The sequence below is a fragment of the Dermacentor variabilis genome, chromosome 2 (genome assembly GCF_050947875.1).
Source record: "Dermacentor variabilis isolate Ectoservices chromosome 2, ASM5094787v1, whole genome shotgun sequence".
Classification (NCBI taxonomy): Eukaryota; Metazoa; Arthropoda; class Arachnida; order Ixodida; family Ixodidae; genus Dermacentor; species Dermacentor variabilis.
The window spans coordinates 271,693,675-271,706,847 of record NC_134569.1 but is presented as its reverse complement, the minus strand read 5'-3'; the positions used below and the strand labels follow the sequence as shown (position 1 = coordinate 271,706,847).

The 13,173-nt window shown below is 49.1% G+C and overlaps 1 protein-coding gene across 9 annotated transcripts in view; it reads left to right on the top strand.

Moving 5' to 3' along the window:
• The window catches only part of gwl (serine/threonine-protein kinase greatwall), a 619,920-nt gene that overhangs the window by 177,197 nt on the left and 429,550 nt on the right, over window positions 1–13,173 (top strand). For all 9 annotated transcript variants that reach the window (XR_012826296.1, XR_012826297.1, XM_075682969.1 and 6 more), the window contains one exon: window positions 10,216–10,355. Coding sequence is in view for 7 of the 9 variants with exons in the window: in XM_075682969.1 (XP_075539084.1) it covers window positions 10,216–10,355 (140 nt within the window). In the remaining 2 variants the exon portion in view is untranslated. The remainder of the gene's footprint in view (window positions 1–10,215; window positions 10,356–13,173) is intronic.

Below are 13,173 nucleotides of genomic sequence, written 5' to 3'. Positions count from 1 at the left end.
GTGTCGTATGCTGCAGCCCCGATTCAGCCGTCCGTGACATGGGCTGCTCCCAACACTGAAAATCCCTGGCGAACGCGCGACAACCGGCCAATCTGTTTTGCATGCGGTGGCCCTGGTCATATCGCCCAATTCTGCCACTGTCGCATGCCAGGATACTCAGACGCCCGTTTGTAGAACTACATAGATCGTCCCCGCTGTCGTTATGAAGGTCCGGGTCCCCAAATAAGCATGTCTTCACGTGACTATCCGCAACCCACGTTTCGCCGCTCACCTTCACCCCGTCGCCGATCCTTGTCGCCCATGCATCGTCGACCAGCCCCTGAAAATGAGGGAAACTAGCCCCCGCAGTTCGTGAGGCAAGAACTGCGCTTTCGAAATGCTCAAGTCTACGAACTTTGCCGTCGAATATTGTCGAAGTTTTTGTAGAAGGCACCCGTGCATATGCTCTTGTCGATACCGGTGCTACCGTTTCTGTTATAGACGCCACACTTTGCCGCAAGCTTCGGAAGGTGACCACGCTGCTTGAGATGATGCCCTTACGTACAGCGAATGGAGACCCTGTTCGGCCTATAGCTGCCTGCACTGCTCGACTTATTATCGCTAAAGAGCACTACATTGTTGAGTTTCTCGTCCTTTCATCCTGCTCGCATGACATCATACTTGGCTGGGACTTTTTATCGTATAATCACGCCGTTATTGATTGTGCCAGATCTGAACTTGAGCTCTATAAGGCAGAAGAAGTGGCTTCCGATTAGAAGGAGGCGTGATGGTTCAAAGAATGCAGCTTCATCACATATGCTGTTGCAGAACACGGGGAGCAAAACAGCTGCTGTCATCAGTCAAACTGGGACCTGGTTCTTCCATTTGTGACATACGCGTACAACACAGCTACGCAAGTCGCAACCGGGTATTCCCCCTTCTTCCTTCTGTACGGTCGCCAGCTGACGCACACTATCGACACGTTGCTGCCATACGCACCAGATGCCTCGGAGTGCACGCCCGTGTCGGAAGCCACCCGCATTTCTCTCTGATGTAATCCAAGCACTTCTCCACCAGAGCAACATTTTACATCGGATGTGTACTGCCTACCACCCTCAGACGAACGGTCTCACTGAGCAGTTTAATCGGACACTGGGCGACATGCTTGCGACGCATGTTGCATCTTATCAGTCAAACTGGGACCTGGTTCTTCCATTTGTGACATATGCGTACAACACTGCTACGCAAGTCACAACCGGGTATTCCCCCTTCTTCCTTCTGTACGGTCGCCAGCTGACGCACACTATCGACACGTTGCTGCCATACGCACCAGATGCCTCGGAGTGCACGCCCGTGTCGGAAGCCACCCGTTACGCTGAAGATTGCCGACAACTAGCCAAGCGCTTTACTACAGCCGGCCAACAACGGCAGAAAAATGCTCGCGATGATGACCACTCTCCTGCCGCAACATTCGCTCCTGGAGCACTTGTGGGGCTGCTTGTACCACCCTGCATCCCTGGCTTGTCGTCCAAACTACTCCCAAATTATTATGGTCCCTAGAGCGTCGTCGAGCGCACTTCGCCCGTAAACCACTTCATTGAACCTCTTACGCTGCACGGCGACCGTTGTTGACGTGGACATGATGTTGTTCACGTAGACTGCCTCAAGCCATACTTCGACCCTCTTGTCCCCACCTGTTAGATCACCAGGATGGCTCCACCTTTCTCGACGGGGGCAATCGTAATGAAGAAAGGACGATAATGACATCCTGATCATCATCAAGAGCAGAGGGCACAAGATCGGCTCTCGAACACCACCATCTTGTTCTCCCGACCTACTGTTCAGAGCTACCGCCTGTTTGTTGGACTCGTCCAATAAACCTCCTTACACTGTTATTATTTTTAAATGTGAGTAGTGCGTTATGAGCTCTATGCCATAGAAAAATCTGGTGTCGCCGTCTTCCGATTCACCTGTGAGCGAAAGTTGTTGCACACACACACACACACACACACACACACACACACACACACACACACACACACACACACACACACACACACACACACACACACACACACACACACACACACACACACACACACACACACACACACACACACACACACACACACACACACACACACACACACACACACACACACACACACACACACACACACACACACACACACACACACACACACACACACACACACACACACACACACACACACACACACACACACACACACACACACACACACACACACACACACACACACACACACACACACACACACACACACACACACACACACACACACACACACACACACACACACACACACACACACACACACACACACACACACACACACACACACACACACACACACACACACACACACACACACACACACACACACACACACACACACACACACACACACACACACACACACACACACACACACACACACACACACACACACACACACACACACACACACACACACACACACACACACACACACACACACACACACACACACACACACACACACACACACACACACACACACACACACACACACACACACACACACACACACACACACACACACACACACACACACACACACACACACACACACACACACACACACACACACATATTGTTACGGGAAGGAAGAAGCGTTCGTCTATTTACAGGTAGCTTTTAATGGCTGAGCCAACAAGCGTAGAGCATCGATCTTGCTAAAACACTTCTTCGTCATCTCCAAGACCACCATCAGCGTCGTCTTCTTTCCACATTACCGACTGTGACATCACCCCCGTCGGAAAAAGCACCTGATTGGTGCGGCTCATCGGTCGAAGAAAGGTAAGGTTTGAGACGGCTGACGTGGATGATGTCAGAGAGGGGTGAAGGCACCGTGGCATTCAGCGGAGACACTTCATATGTGACAGGGGTCACCTGGCGAAGGATGCGGTAAGGGCCATAGTATCGCGAGAGTAATTTCTCGGAAAGACCAACATGCCGAGCTGGATACCATACTAGCACAAGAGCGCCTGGTTCGTAGTTCACGTCGTGATGGCGCTTGTCGTAACGGTACTTCTGGCGTGTCTGGGAAGCAGACAGACGAATGCGGGCAATCTGGCGTGCTTGGGTCGCTGTGGCTATTACATCCCGAGTGTACTCTGTCGGCGAGTCGAGCGTGGTCGAGAGGAGTGTCTCGAAAGGCAAAGTCGGCTCACGGCCGAAGAGGAGATAGAAGGGTGAATAGCCAGCTGTGTCGTGGCGCGAGGAATTGTAGGCGAACGTGACAAATGGTAGAGCAATGTCCCAGTCGCGGTGATCGGAGGAAACATACATTGCGAGCATGTCCGTTAATGTGCGGTTCAGGCGTTCGGTAAGACCGTTAGTTTGAGGATGGTAAGCGGTAGTAAGTTTATGTTTAGTAGCACATGATCGAAGTAGGTCGTCTATGACTTTGGCAAGAAAGTATCTGCCACGATCGGTGAGAAGTTGACGAGGTGCACCGTGGTGCAAGATAACGTCGTGAAGCAAGAAATCAGCGACGTCTGTAGCGCAGCTGGTCGGTAGGGCTCTAGTAATGGCATAGCGAGTTGTATAGTCCGTAGCGACGGCAATCCACCTATTTCCGTCCTCGGATATAGGGAATGGTCCAAGGAGATCAAGGCCAACGCGAAAAAAAGGGTCGGCCGGTATATCCAAAGGCTGCAGCAGTCCGGCAGGAGGCACAGCTGGTCTTTTTCGGCGTTGACACGACTCACACGCGGCAACATAGCGCCGGACGGAGCGGTTGAGACGCGGCCAGAAAAACCGTCGCCGAATTCGGTCATAGGTCCGCGTGACGCCAAGGTGTCCAGCGGTGGGAACGTCGTGCAGTTGCTGCAGTACAATCGTTTGCAGATGAGACGGAATGACGGTTAGGAGCTCGGGCCCATCGGGGTGCATGTTGCGGCGATACAGGATGCCATTTTGTAGTACGAACATGTGAAGGGATGGGTCAGACGGAGCAGAGAGCAGGCGTTCGATAATGGGGCGTAACGACTCGTCGCGTCGTTGTTCAGCGCCAATGTCTTGCAAGGCTGAGAGGGAAAGAACGCAGATCGGTGCGACATCCACTAAACCGTCCGGTACATCGACGGGATGACGAGACAGGCAGTCGGCGTCCTGATGTAGACGACCCGACTTGTAGACCACAGTGTAGGTGTATTCTTGCAGCCGTAGGGCCCAGCGACCGAGGTGGCCGGTGGGATCCTTGAGGGAGGAAAGCCAACAAAGGGCGTGGTGGTCGGTTGTAACTGTAAATGGTCGTCCATATATGTAGGGTCGGAACTTGCCCACCGCCCAAATGAGGGCGAGGCACTCGCGCTCAGTAATCGAGTAATTGCGCTCGGCGGGAGAGAGGAGGCGACTGGCGTAGGCGATAACGCGGTCGTGCCCACATTGGCGTTGAGCTAAAACTGCACCGATTCCGTAGCCACTGGCGTCAGTGCGGATTTCTGTCGGAGCGGAGGGGTCAAAATGGGCGAGAACAGGAGGTGTAGTAAGCAGCGTGATGAGCTGCGAGAAAGCAGACGCTTGTTCAGAGCCCCAATAGAAAGGAACGTCTTTCCTCAGGAGGTCAGTCAGGGGACGGGCAACATGGGCGAAATTTTCCACAAACCTGCGGAAGTAAGAGCAAAGGCCCATAAAGCTGCGAACAGCTTTGGCACAAGTTGGTACAGGGAAATTATGCACAGCATGAACTTTAGCGGGGTCGGGGCGAATGCCTGACGAATCGACAAGGTGTCCGAGCATAGTTATTTGGCGGTGACCGAAGTGGCACTTGGACGAGTTGAGCTGTAAGCCAGCGGTGCGAAAAACAGAAAGAACAGATGAAAGTCTTTCAAGATGTGTCGCAAAAGTTGAAGAGAAGACGATGACGTCATCCAAGTAGCACAAACAGATGGACCATTTCAAACCACGCAAGAGCATGTCCATCATCCGTTCAAAGGTCGCCGGGGCATTGCACAAGCCAAATGGCATTACTCGGAACTGATATAGGCCGTCTGGTGTGACGAATGCGGTCTTTTCACGGTCCATGTCATCCACGGCAATTTGCCAATATCCAGAGCGAAGGTCTATAGATGAAAAATAAGTGGCACCGTGGAGACAATCCAGAGCATCGTCAATGCGGGGAAGTGGATACACATCTTTCTTGGTGATCGTGTTTAGATGACGATAGTCAACGCAGAATCGCCAGCTGTTATCCTTCTTTTTGACGAGAACAACAGGGGACGCCCACGGACTGGAAGAGTGTTCAATAATCCCTTTGGCAAGCATCTTGTCAACCTCGCTCTGGATAACTTGTCGTTCAGAGGGCGACACCCGGTATGGGCGTCTGCGAACAGGTGCTGCATCGCCGGTATTTATCCGATGCGTCACGACCGTAGTTTGACGCAAAGGGCGATCGTTCAGATCGAAAATGTCGGAGTAGGACTCGAGGAGGCCACGGAGCTGTGCGGCTTGTTGGGTGGAGAGGTCCGGTGCAATCATCTTTGTAAAGTCATCGGCGCAGAATGAGCAGTGGTCGAAGACGGCGCAACAGATAGAGCAGAAATGTGGCACTCGTGCGTTGGTGACAACGTGGCAAGAGACATGCCTCGAGGAACTACTTGCGGGCACTGTCCGAAATTTAGGATCGGAAGACATGTCTGATTGTCCGCAACAGAAACGATGGTGTGTGGGAAGGAGACATTGTGAGAAAGCAGGACTGACGTCGCGGGAGTGAGGACATAGTCTCCATCAGGTACAGGTGGGCTGGCTAAAACAGGGATGAAGGTTGCTGCAAGAGATGGCAGGCGTATAAAATCCGCGGAACAAAGCTGAGCTGGAGCTTGAGCAGGAAGGTCAATGGGAACAGGTAGGGGTAAGTCAAGTTGTACGACACCGGCGGAACAGTCAATCAGAGCAGAATGGGCGGACAAAAAGTCGAGTCCGAGGATCACATTGTGAGGGCAACGTTCAAGCACACTAAACAAAACGGACGTGTGGCGACCGGCGACACTGACACGAGCAGTACACATTCCAAGCACAGCCGGAGTTCCACCATCGGCGACCTGGAGCAGTCGAGTCGGAGCAGGGGTAAGTACCTTTTTCAAGTGCGTTCGAAGCTCCGCACTCATGATGGAAATTTGGGCTCCAGTGTCGATGAGTGCTGTAACGGGCAAACCATCCACGTCCACGTCCAGAAGGTTCCGATTAGTAGGCAGGGTCAGCAGAGGAATTTCAGGCCGGTGTTCTAGAGCAGCGTCACCTCCAGGAGCTGCCCCAGTTAGTTTCCCGTCGGAGAGCGGCGACGGTAAGCTGGGGATGGAGAGCGACGCAGCTGGGGCGAACGGGAGCGGCGACTATGTGGTGATGGCGATCGGCTGGTCGCGGTGGCTCGAGCGTTGTCAGGTGCGTCTTCAACCTCGGTGGAGAGTGATGGCGGGCGAGGATTCAGTGGGGAGCGGCGGTAGGCGGGAAAGCTTGGTCGTGAGTGGGCTGGCCAGGAACTTCGACAGTGGCGAGAGATGTGGCCCACACGTCCACAGGAAAAGCAGATGGGTCTATCGTCATGGGTGCGCCATTCGGCCGGGTTGCGATAGCTCGGATACGGACCGTATTGGCTCCGGTGAACAGGGGCAGAGGCAGCAGACGAAGCAAAGTCAGGACGGCTGGCGGAGCAGATGGATGGAAGACCTACATTCGCAAGTTCTTGGCGAATGACCGACTGAATGAGTGACACAAGCGGCCGGGAATCGTCAAAGCACTGCGTCACAGGCGTGGCAGGAGACGCTGCTTCGATTTCTCGCCGAACGATACGGACGACGTTCTCGGAGGAGGTGGGCTCACGCGGTGGACAAATGTCTTCGCACGTCGACGAAGCTGCGGTATTAGGTAGGCGCATAAACTGTTGAACTATGCGGCGACTCTTCGCGTCTTCAAAGCGGCGACATTCGTTAATGATCTCATTGACCGTTGTGATGTTCTTATAAACAAGCAGGTTAAACGCGTCGTCCGCGATGCCCTTTAAGACGTGGCTGACCTTGTCTGCCTCTGCCATATTGTTATCTACTTTGCGGCAAAGAGCGAGGACGTCCTGGATATAGGCCACGTACGATTCAGTGGACGTCTGTACACGGGTCCCAAGGTCCTTCTTTGCAGCACGTTGGCGGCCGACGGGTTTGCCGAACAAATCCCTAAGCTTCTGTTTGCACTGGTCCCAACTCGTAATCTCTTCTTCATGTGTTTCGAACCAGACCCGTGCTGTTTTCTTGAGGTAGAATATTACATTAGCCAGCATAAGCGTGTTATCCCACCTGTTGTATGCGCTGACCCGTTGATAATTCTGTAACCAGTCATCGACGTCAACGTTGTCAATCCCGGAAAACATGCCAGGGTCGCGAGGCTGGGCCAGGATGACTGTCGGGGGCGACGACGGGGCCGCGGTTGAACTGTCTCCTTCGGAAGACATGGCGGCCAGGTTACGTCCGCTGCGGAGCTCCGTCTTGCTCGATTACCCCGCACGTCCACCAATGATGTTACGGGAAGGAAGAAGCGTTCGTCTATTTACAGGTAGCTTTTAATGGCTGAGCCAACAAGCGTAGAGCATCGATCTTGCTAAAACACTTCTTCGTCGTCTCCAAGACCACCATCAGCGTCGTCTTCTTTCCACATTACCGACTGTGACAATATATATACGTGTATGTATATGACTGAGCTGCTTGTCTATTCTTTCTCCTCGGCTCGGCCTTCAAAGGAGCGCAAGATGGAGGTGCCCCATGTCTAGTTGCCTTTCCGGTGAGAGAGGCAACCAGTTTCCCACCATTATCTTAGCCCTCCATGTTCCAAGCGCTGTCAAAGACTGCCGAGACGCCTTATACCAAGTCGGATTCACGGCCGACTGTGTACATGAGATTTTTGAACTACGACATCAGAACTGTTCATCTGACGCATTTATCGTGGACAAATCAAGGAAATTTTTAAGCGCGTAGGGCCCTCTGGGCTGTACTTGTCGGCGATAAGGTAGCCTCGCCTCCTACGGGATTATCTGCCTGAGCTATGTTGAATGCTCGGTTGCCATAGTCGAAAGTTCAAATCCCATTATAAAGGCTCTTTTTTTTTTTTTTTGGTGATGGTGAGCTTGAAATTCACCTCCTCCAGTGCACATCTACAGGCTTGGAGTGGTGCCTGACACTGACAAAAGATGCCGAGAGTGAGTGGGGCTATACTAATTCAGGTACAACCAAATTGGGAAGGCTGATTAAGCTTCTACAAAGACACCCCCTCACCAGAAGAGGAATTGGCCTCCCTGGGGCAGTATTTGGCCACCACTTCCCAAATGTTCCCTACAATTCACCCCATGGCCCTCAATCCCCAGCAGCTGCGGAGCACTTGACCAAGGCGGTGGTCAGACCTGTAACGCAGCAGAGGGTGCTAAGAATATCTGGGTACGGACAAGCTGCCAATGGAAACTGACCCTGTCAACCTTTAATTGCCAAACACTGTCGAGTGAGGCTAGATTAGCAGGTCTCTTTGAGGAACTATCAGACATTGTTTGGTATACCATCGGCCTTTGTGAGATTAGAACTGGTGAGGCTTATACATTGCTGAATAACGGACATGTCCTCTGCTATAGAGCTCTCCCAGATGAGAAGCAATACGGGGTAGGATTCCTAATTTATAAGGACATAGCAGGCAACATTGACGAAGGCTACAGCATTATTGAGAGAGTAGCTATAGGTGTAATCAAACTTAATAAGAGGTATAGATTAGATAGTACAAGCCTACGCTCCAACATGCAGTCACGATGATAATGAAGTAGATCAGAACCCTGTTAACTCAGCACAGCAGCCTGATGCACTAACCATTCGACTGCGGACTACCCAGTGGCCCAGGCAGGCATGAAAACGATTAGATACAAACATTCATACATATAGATAGCCCCCCAGAAAGTGTTGTTAAGCACCCAAAGAATGCTAATGCATTAAAAGGAGGCTTATGTTACAATTGGGTAAATACCGTAATGAAACATTGTGAGCTACAATCATTGCTTGAAGATCATCCCAAGGCGAGCCGAAAATAGGCACTTTAGACTAGAGTTGACCTGACCACAGTGCATTCACTATCCCCTAAGCTCTGCTGGGATATACGTGACCACTGGAGGGGTCTCTATTGGGGTGACCATAGGGGTCAGGCTTATGCATACTGAATGGCCAAGTTTCAATTATACACTGAATATCAATTGCAGGATCGAAATAGTGAAAGTTTGGGTGTAGAGAAATGTATGGGCGCCAGCCGGGACATTTGGCAGGGATCGAGTTAACCAAAGTCTAATTAACCTGCATCAAAATAACAGAAGCCTACTATATCTGGAGTTCATTTCCAAGCATGTATACATGCTTTTCAACAGTTCTCCTTAGTTGTGTTTCTTGTTATTTGACTGGCTGTTGTACACCCGTGGGCAAAATTATACGGACCACAGGGCCGCCAAAAAAACAATTTCCTTGTAATTAACACGCATAAATGGGAACTGATGAGTGCACTAGAAAATTCGTAATGCCAAGTTTGGACTGCACTCTTTAATTTCAAGTTGCATTCACAGACAGCGGAGAAAATCAGTTTTATCATGCAATCCCTGGTCCGTATAATTTTGATCATGGGTGTGCCTATAATTCAGACTGGGATACATAGCGCAAAAATTTTTGCGCTATGTATCCCAGTCTGAATGTATCCCACCAACACGCCCAAACTTCTTCCCTGCTAAAGTGTGCCTATCTGTAAATAAGTTGGATGCCAGAAGTTGCATGCCAATCTCATTAATAAGCATCTGCCTGCAATGTTCTAGTGCAGTCCTTAGTGTTGCCAGCAGGCACAGTTCTTGCTTTATTTTTTGTTGCTGCATGGTGGCTGAATGACTCGTGTTAATTTTTGTTTACTTTCCATTGGATTCTATTTAATATCCTCTAGGTGTTCATTGCATTCAGAATGACCATTTGCAGATTTATTTATTCTCTGAGATCACTCAAAATAAGATGAAAAAATAACCACGCATGTGTTAAATAAAAATCACTTTCTAAGCCACCTAAGGTTGGTCAGAGACTGCACTGTGCTTGTGAATCTCTGGAATGTGCTTTGAAAGGTGCGTTCTAGCCAAATCAAGTTTTCCTGTATATGTGCAGGTGATGGAGTACATGATCGGTGGCGACGTCAAGTCACTACTGCATGCGTTCGGCTTCTTTGAGGAGCCCATGGCACGTTTCTATGCAGCAGAGGCGGCCCTTGCTCTGGACTACCTTCATCGTCGAGGGATCATTCACAGGCACTGTCACGCATCTTGTTTATTGTGTAATGCAGGTGATTGACAGGGAGGTGAACTGGTCAACAGCAAGTATCAGGCAATCAAATGCCAAATGAGCAGAAGTTCCACCCAAGGTGTCGAACTGAAACATTTTCCAGTTCGGTTTATGTTAGAGTTCAAATATTGGTTTAGTTCTGAATGGAAAAAAAATACGTTATGTTAGTGTTTTCAGCAGTTAAATAAAAGATCAAATTAAAGAAATGTTGCTAACCATCATTCGCTATGGTGCATGGTGATTATACAGCGTTTTTTCTTTAGACAATACAGAGTTTTCATGAGAAGGCTATGACTGAGACACCTGTCGTCTTTGCAGATGAGCTCTGTGGCAAGGCTGTCCGATTATATGGCGAATCTTTTTCAAGTTACATTAAATTCCAGAGAAGTTCCAAGTGACTGGAATAAAGCAACAGTTGTTGCAGTTCACAAAAATGTGACTAAGCTGCTAGTTTCAAATTACAGGCCTATTTCCATTAGTTCATCCTGCTGTAAATTATTGCAGCATATTGTTGCAAGCCAAATCATATCCTATCTTAGTGTTGAGAACATTTTATCACCTTATCAACATAGGTTCTAGGAAGGTGGGTCTACAGCACAGCGGTAGCATGTCTGCTACAGCCAGAACCGCAACTTAAAAATTTTCGTCCATGACAGTTTCCTCCGCAGCCTTTTTGACGCCTCCGGTAGCAGACGGAGCCGACCTTGAGCCGACTTTGTGCAGGGATTGGGAGACCCGGGTTACAAGACGAGGACAACCGAATGGCTAGCCTTGAGTTGCCATTTATTTTGACGCATGCCATGACCATTTCCAGCTATTCTTTCACTGAGTAGTGTAAACGTCCAGGGGCAGGCATTGCAACGCTGACTCCTGCATGCACACAGCACAACAGGTGCCTTGCGCCTCTTTTTGCACTTTTGGTAAGAAAGAATCAGATAGGCAGCAGACATCCCAGGCAAGCAGATGACTTGCCTTTTCCCCGATTCTGCTGCAAGGCACCTTCATTAAAATTTCGTCACCCCTTTTCTCATGGGATGTTTCCATCTAACATAACAAAGAGGCCACCTTTTTGGATTTATAATTTTTTTGGATTTCTAATAAAATGGGTATGTTATAAATTGTGAAACCCTACAAGTTTTCCATGTAAACTACTGCCCTCGAGTTATTATCATAAAAATGTTAACAAATTTTGGTACTTAGTCTTTTCAGAGTAACTTTAGTAGTGACAAAATATTTCCATCTCATCATAGAAGCACATCTGTGAAGATGACAGGTTTCTCAGTCACAGCCTTTTCTTAAAAAATCTGTATTGTTTAAAAAACATGCTGTATAATAAAGTAACATTAATATTCGAGTGAACTTTAATTTTTGATGAAGAAGAGAGCAACCACCTTTAATCATGATGTACCAACAAGCCAGTTTGGCCACCCTTGTCTCAAACAGGCCCAGCAACACCAATTCTTCAGAACAGAACACAATGGGGTGAGCCTCTCAAAGAATATATTCCTGGAGTTTAAAAGAGAAAAATGATTACACCTGTGTGAGTGAATTTGTGTATCTTGAGGTACATTTGTAGTATCAGTGGCTAATGCTAAACAATGATGTATATTTAGAAACACTACAGTGTGCATTTCCTCTAGCCCGGCCGTCACTGCGCACAGTGTAGATGGGCACACACACTGTCTGTGCGCCCTATCTTAGAAGTGATTTATTTATTAATTTCACGTACATTCAAGGCCCGAAGGCATTACAGAAAGGAGTGGAGTCGAAAACAAAAGTAATGCAGTAAAAATACAATCAATAAGTATTAACCAAAATAATAACAAAAGGCATTCTGAATAGCGGTCTTGAAGTTGGTAGAGTCGGTGATGAGTGCAATTGATGTGGAAAGGCGATTCCAGTTCGTGCTTATCCTAGGGATGAATGAGTCACTGTACCGGTTTTTACGACACAATGGCACCCCCACTTTAAGGCTGTAGTCAGTGCGGGCCGAAATATAAGCCAGAGGTGCAAGAAGGGTTTTTTTTAAAAAGGGGCTCAAATGAAAAACGAAAACAAAAAACAAAATGACAGCAAGGTTTCCATAGAAGAGTATTGCCATGAGACAGAAGTCCACAGCATTAGGCCGGCACCTATGAAGAAGGGGTAGAGGTTGCTCCTTGCCATCTTGGCTACTGTTACGGCTGTGCTACTCACTTTACTTGCAAATATTTGTAAATGTATGCTTTTTGGGCAACATTTCTCATAGAGGTGCGGGGTATGCAGCCTGTTCATCACCACTACCCAAGCGCGGAACTCTAAAGCGTTAGCCACATTGTTTCCTCAGCGATGGCCACTAAAGCACATATCGCACCGAAACCTACCGGGTAGCAGCTGTTCCCGCCGTCCGTCATGTATAGTGTGGGCACGTGTGCACGTCTGCGCTAGCTGCAATAGTATCAGCCAAAACCACGGTCCTGTCTTTATCAAAATACTCTCTCCTTTTTTCCTGTTTTCTGTGGCAGGATATTAACTGCATTCAATAAACAACATGGTTCACTCTTGACTTGATGTCCCAGTGTCTCACATTGGCAACCTCGATGCCAATGCATGGTTTCAGTAGTGCCATTAATGATGACCAAGCTACAAGCGGCGAAGTACGGCAACGATCAACTGCATCAAGTCCCCAGAACCTCTGCGCTTATCCGCAGATTGTGGAAAGAACTGGAATTCATTCATAAAATGGTTTGAGCTGTTTCTAAAGATAACCTGCCTTGACAAGCCATGGTTCAAAGAAGCAAAGAC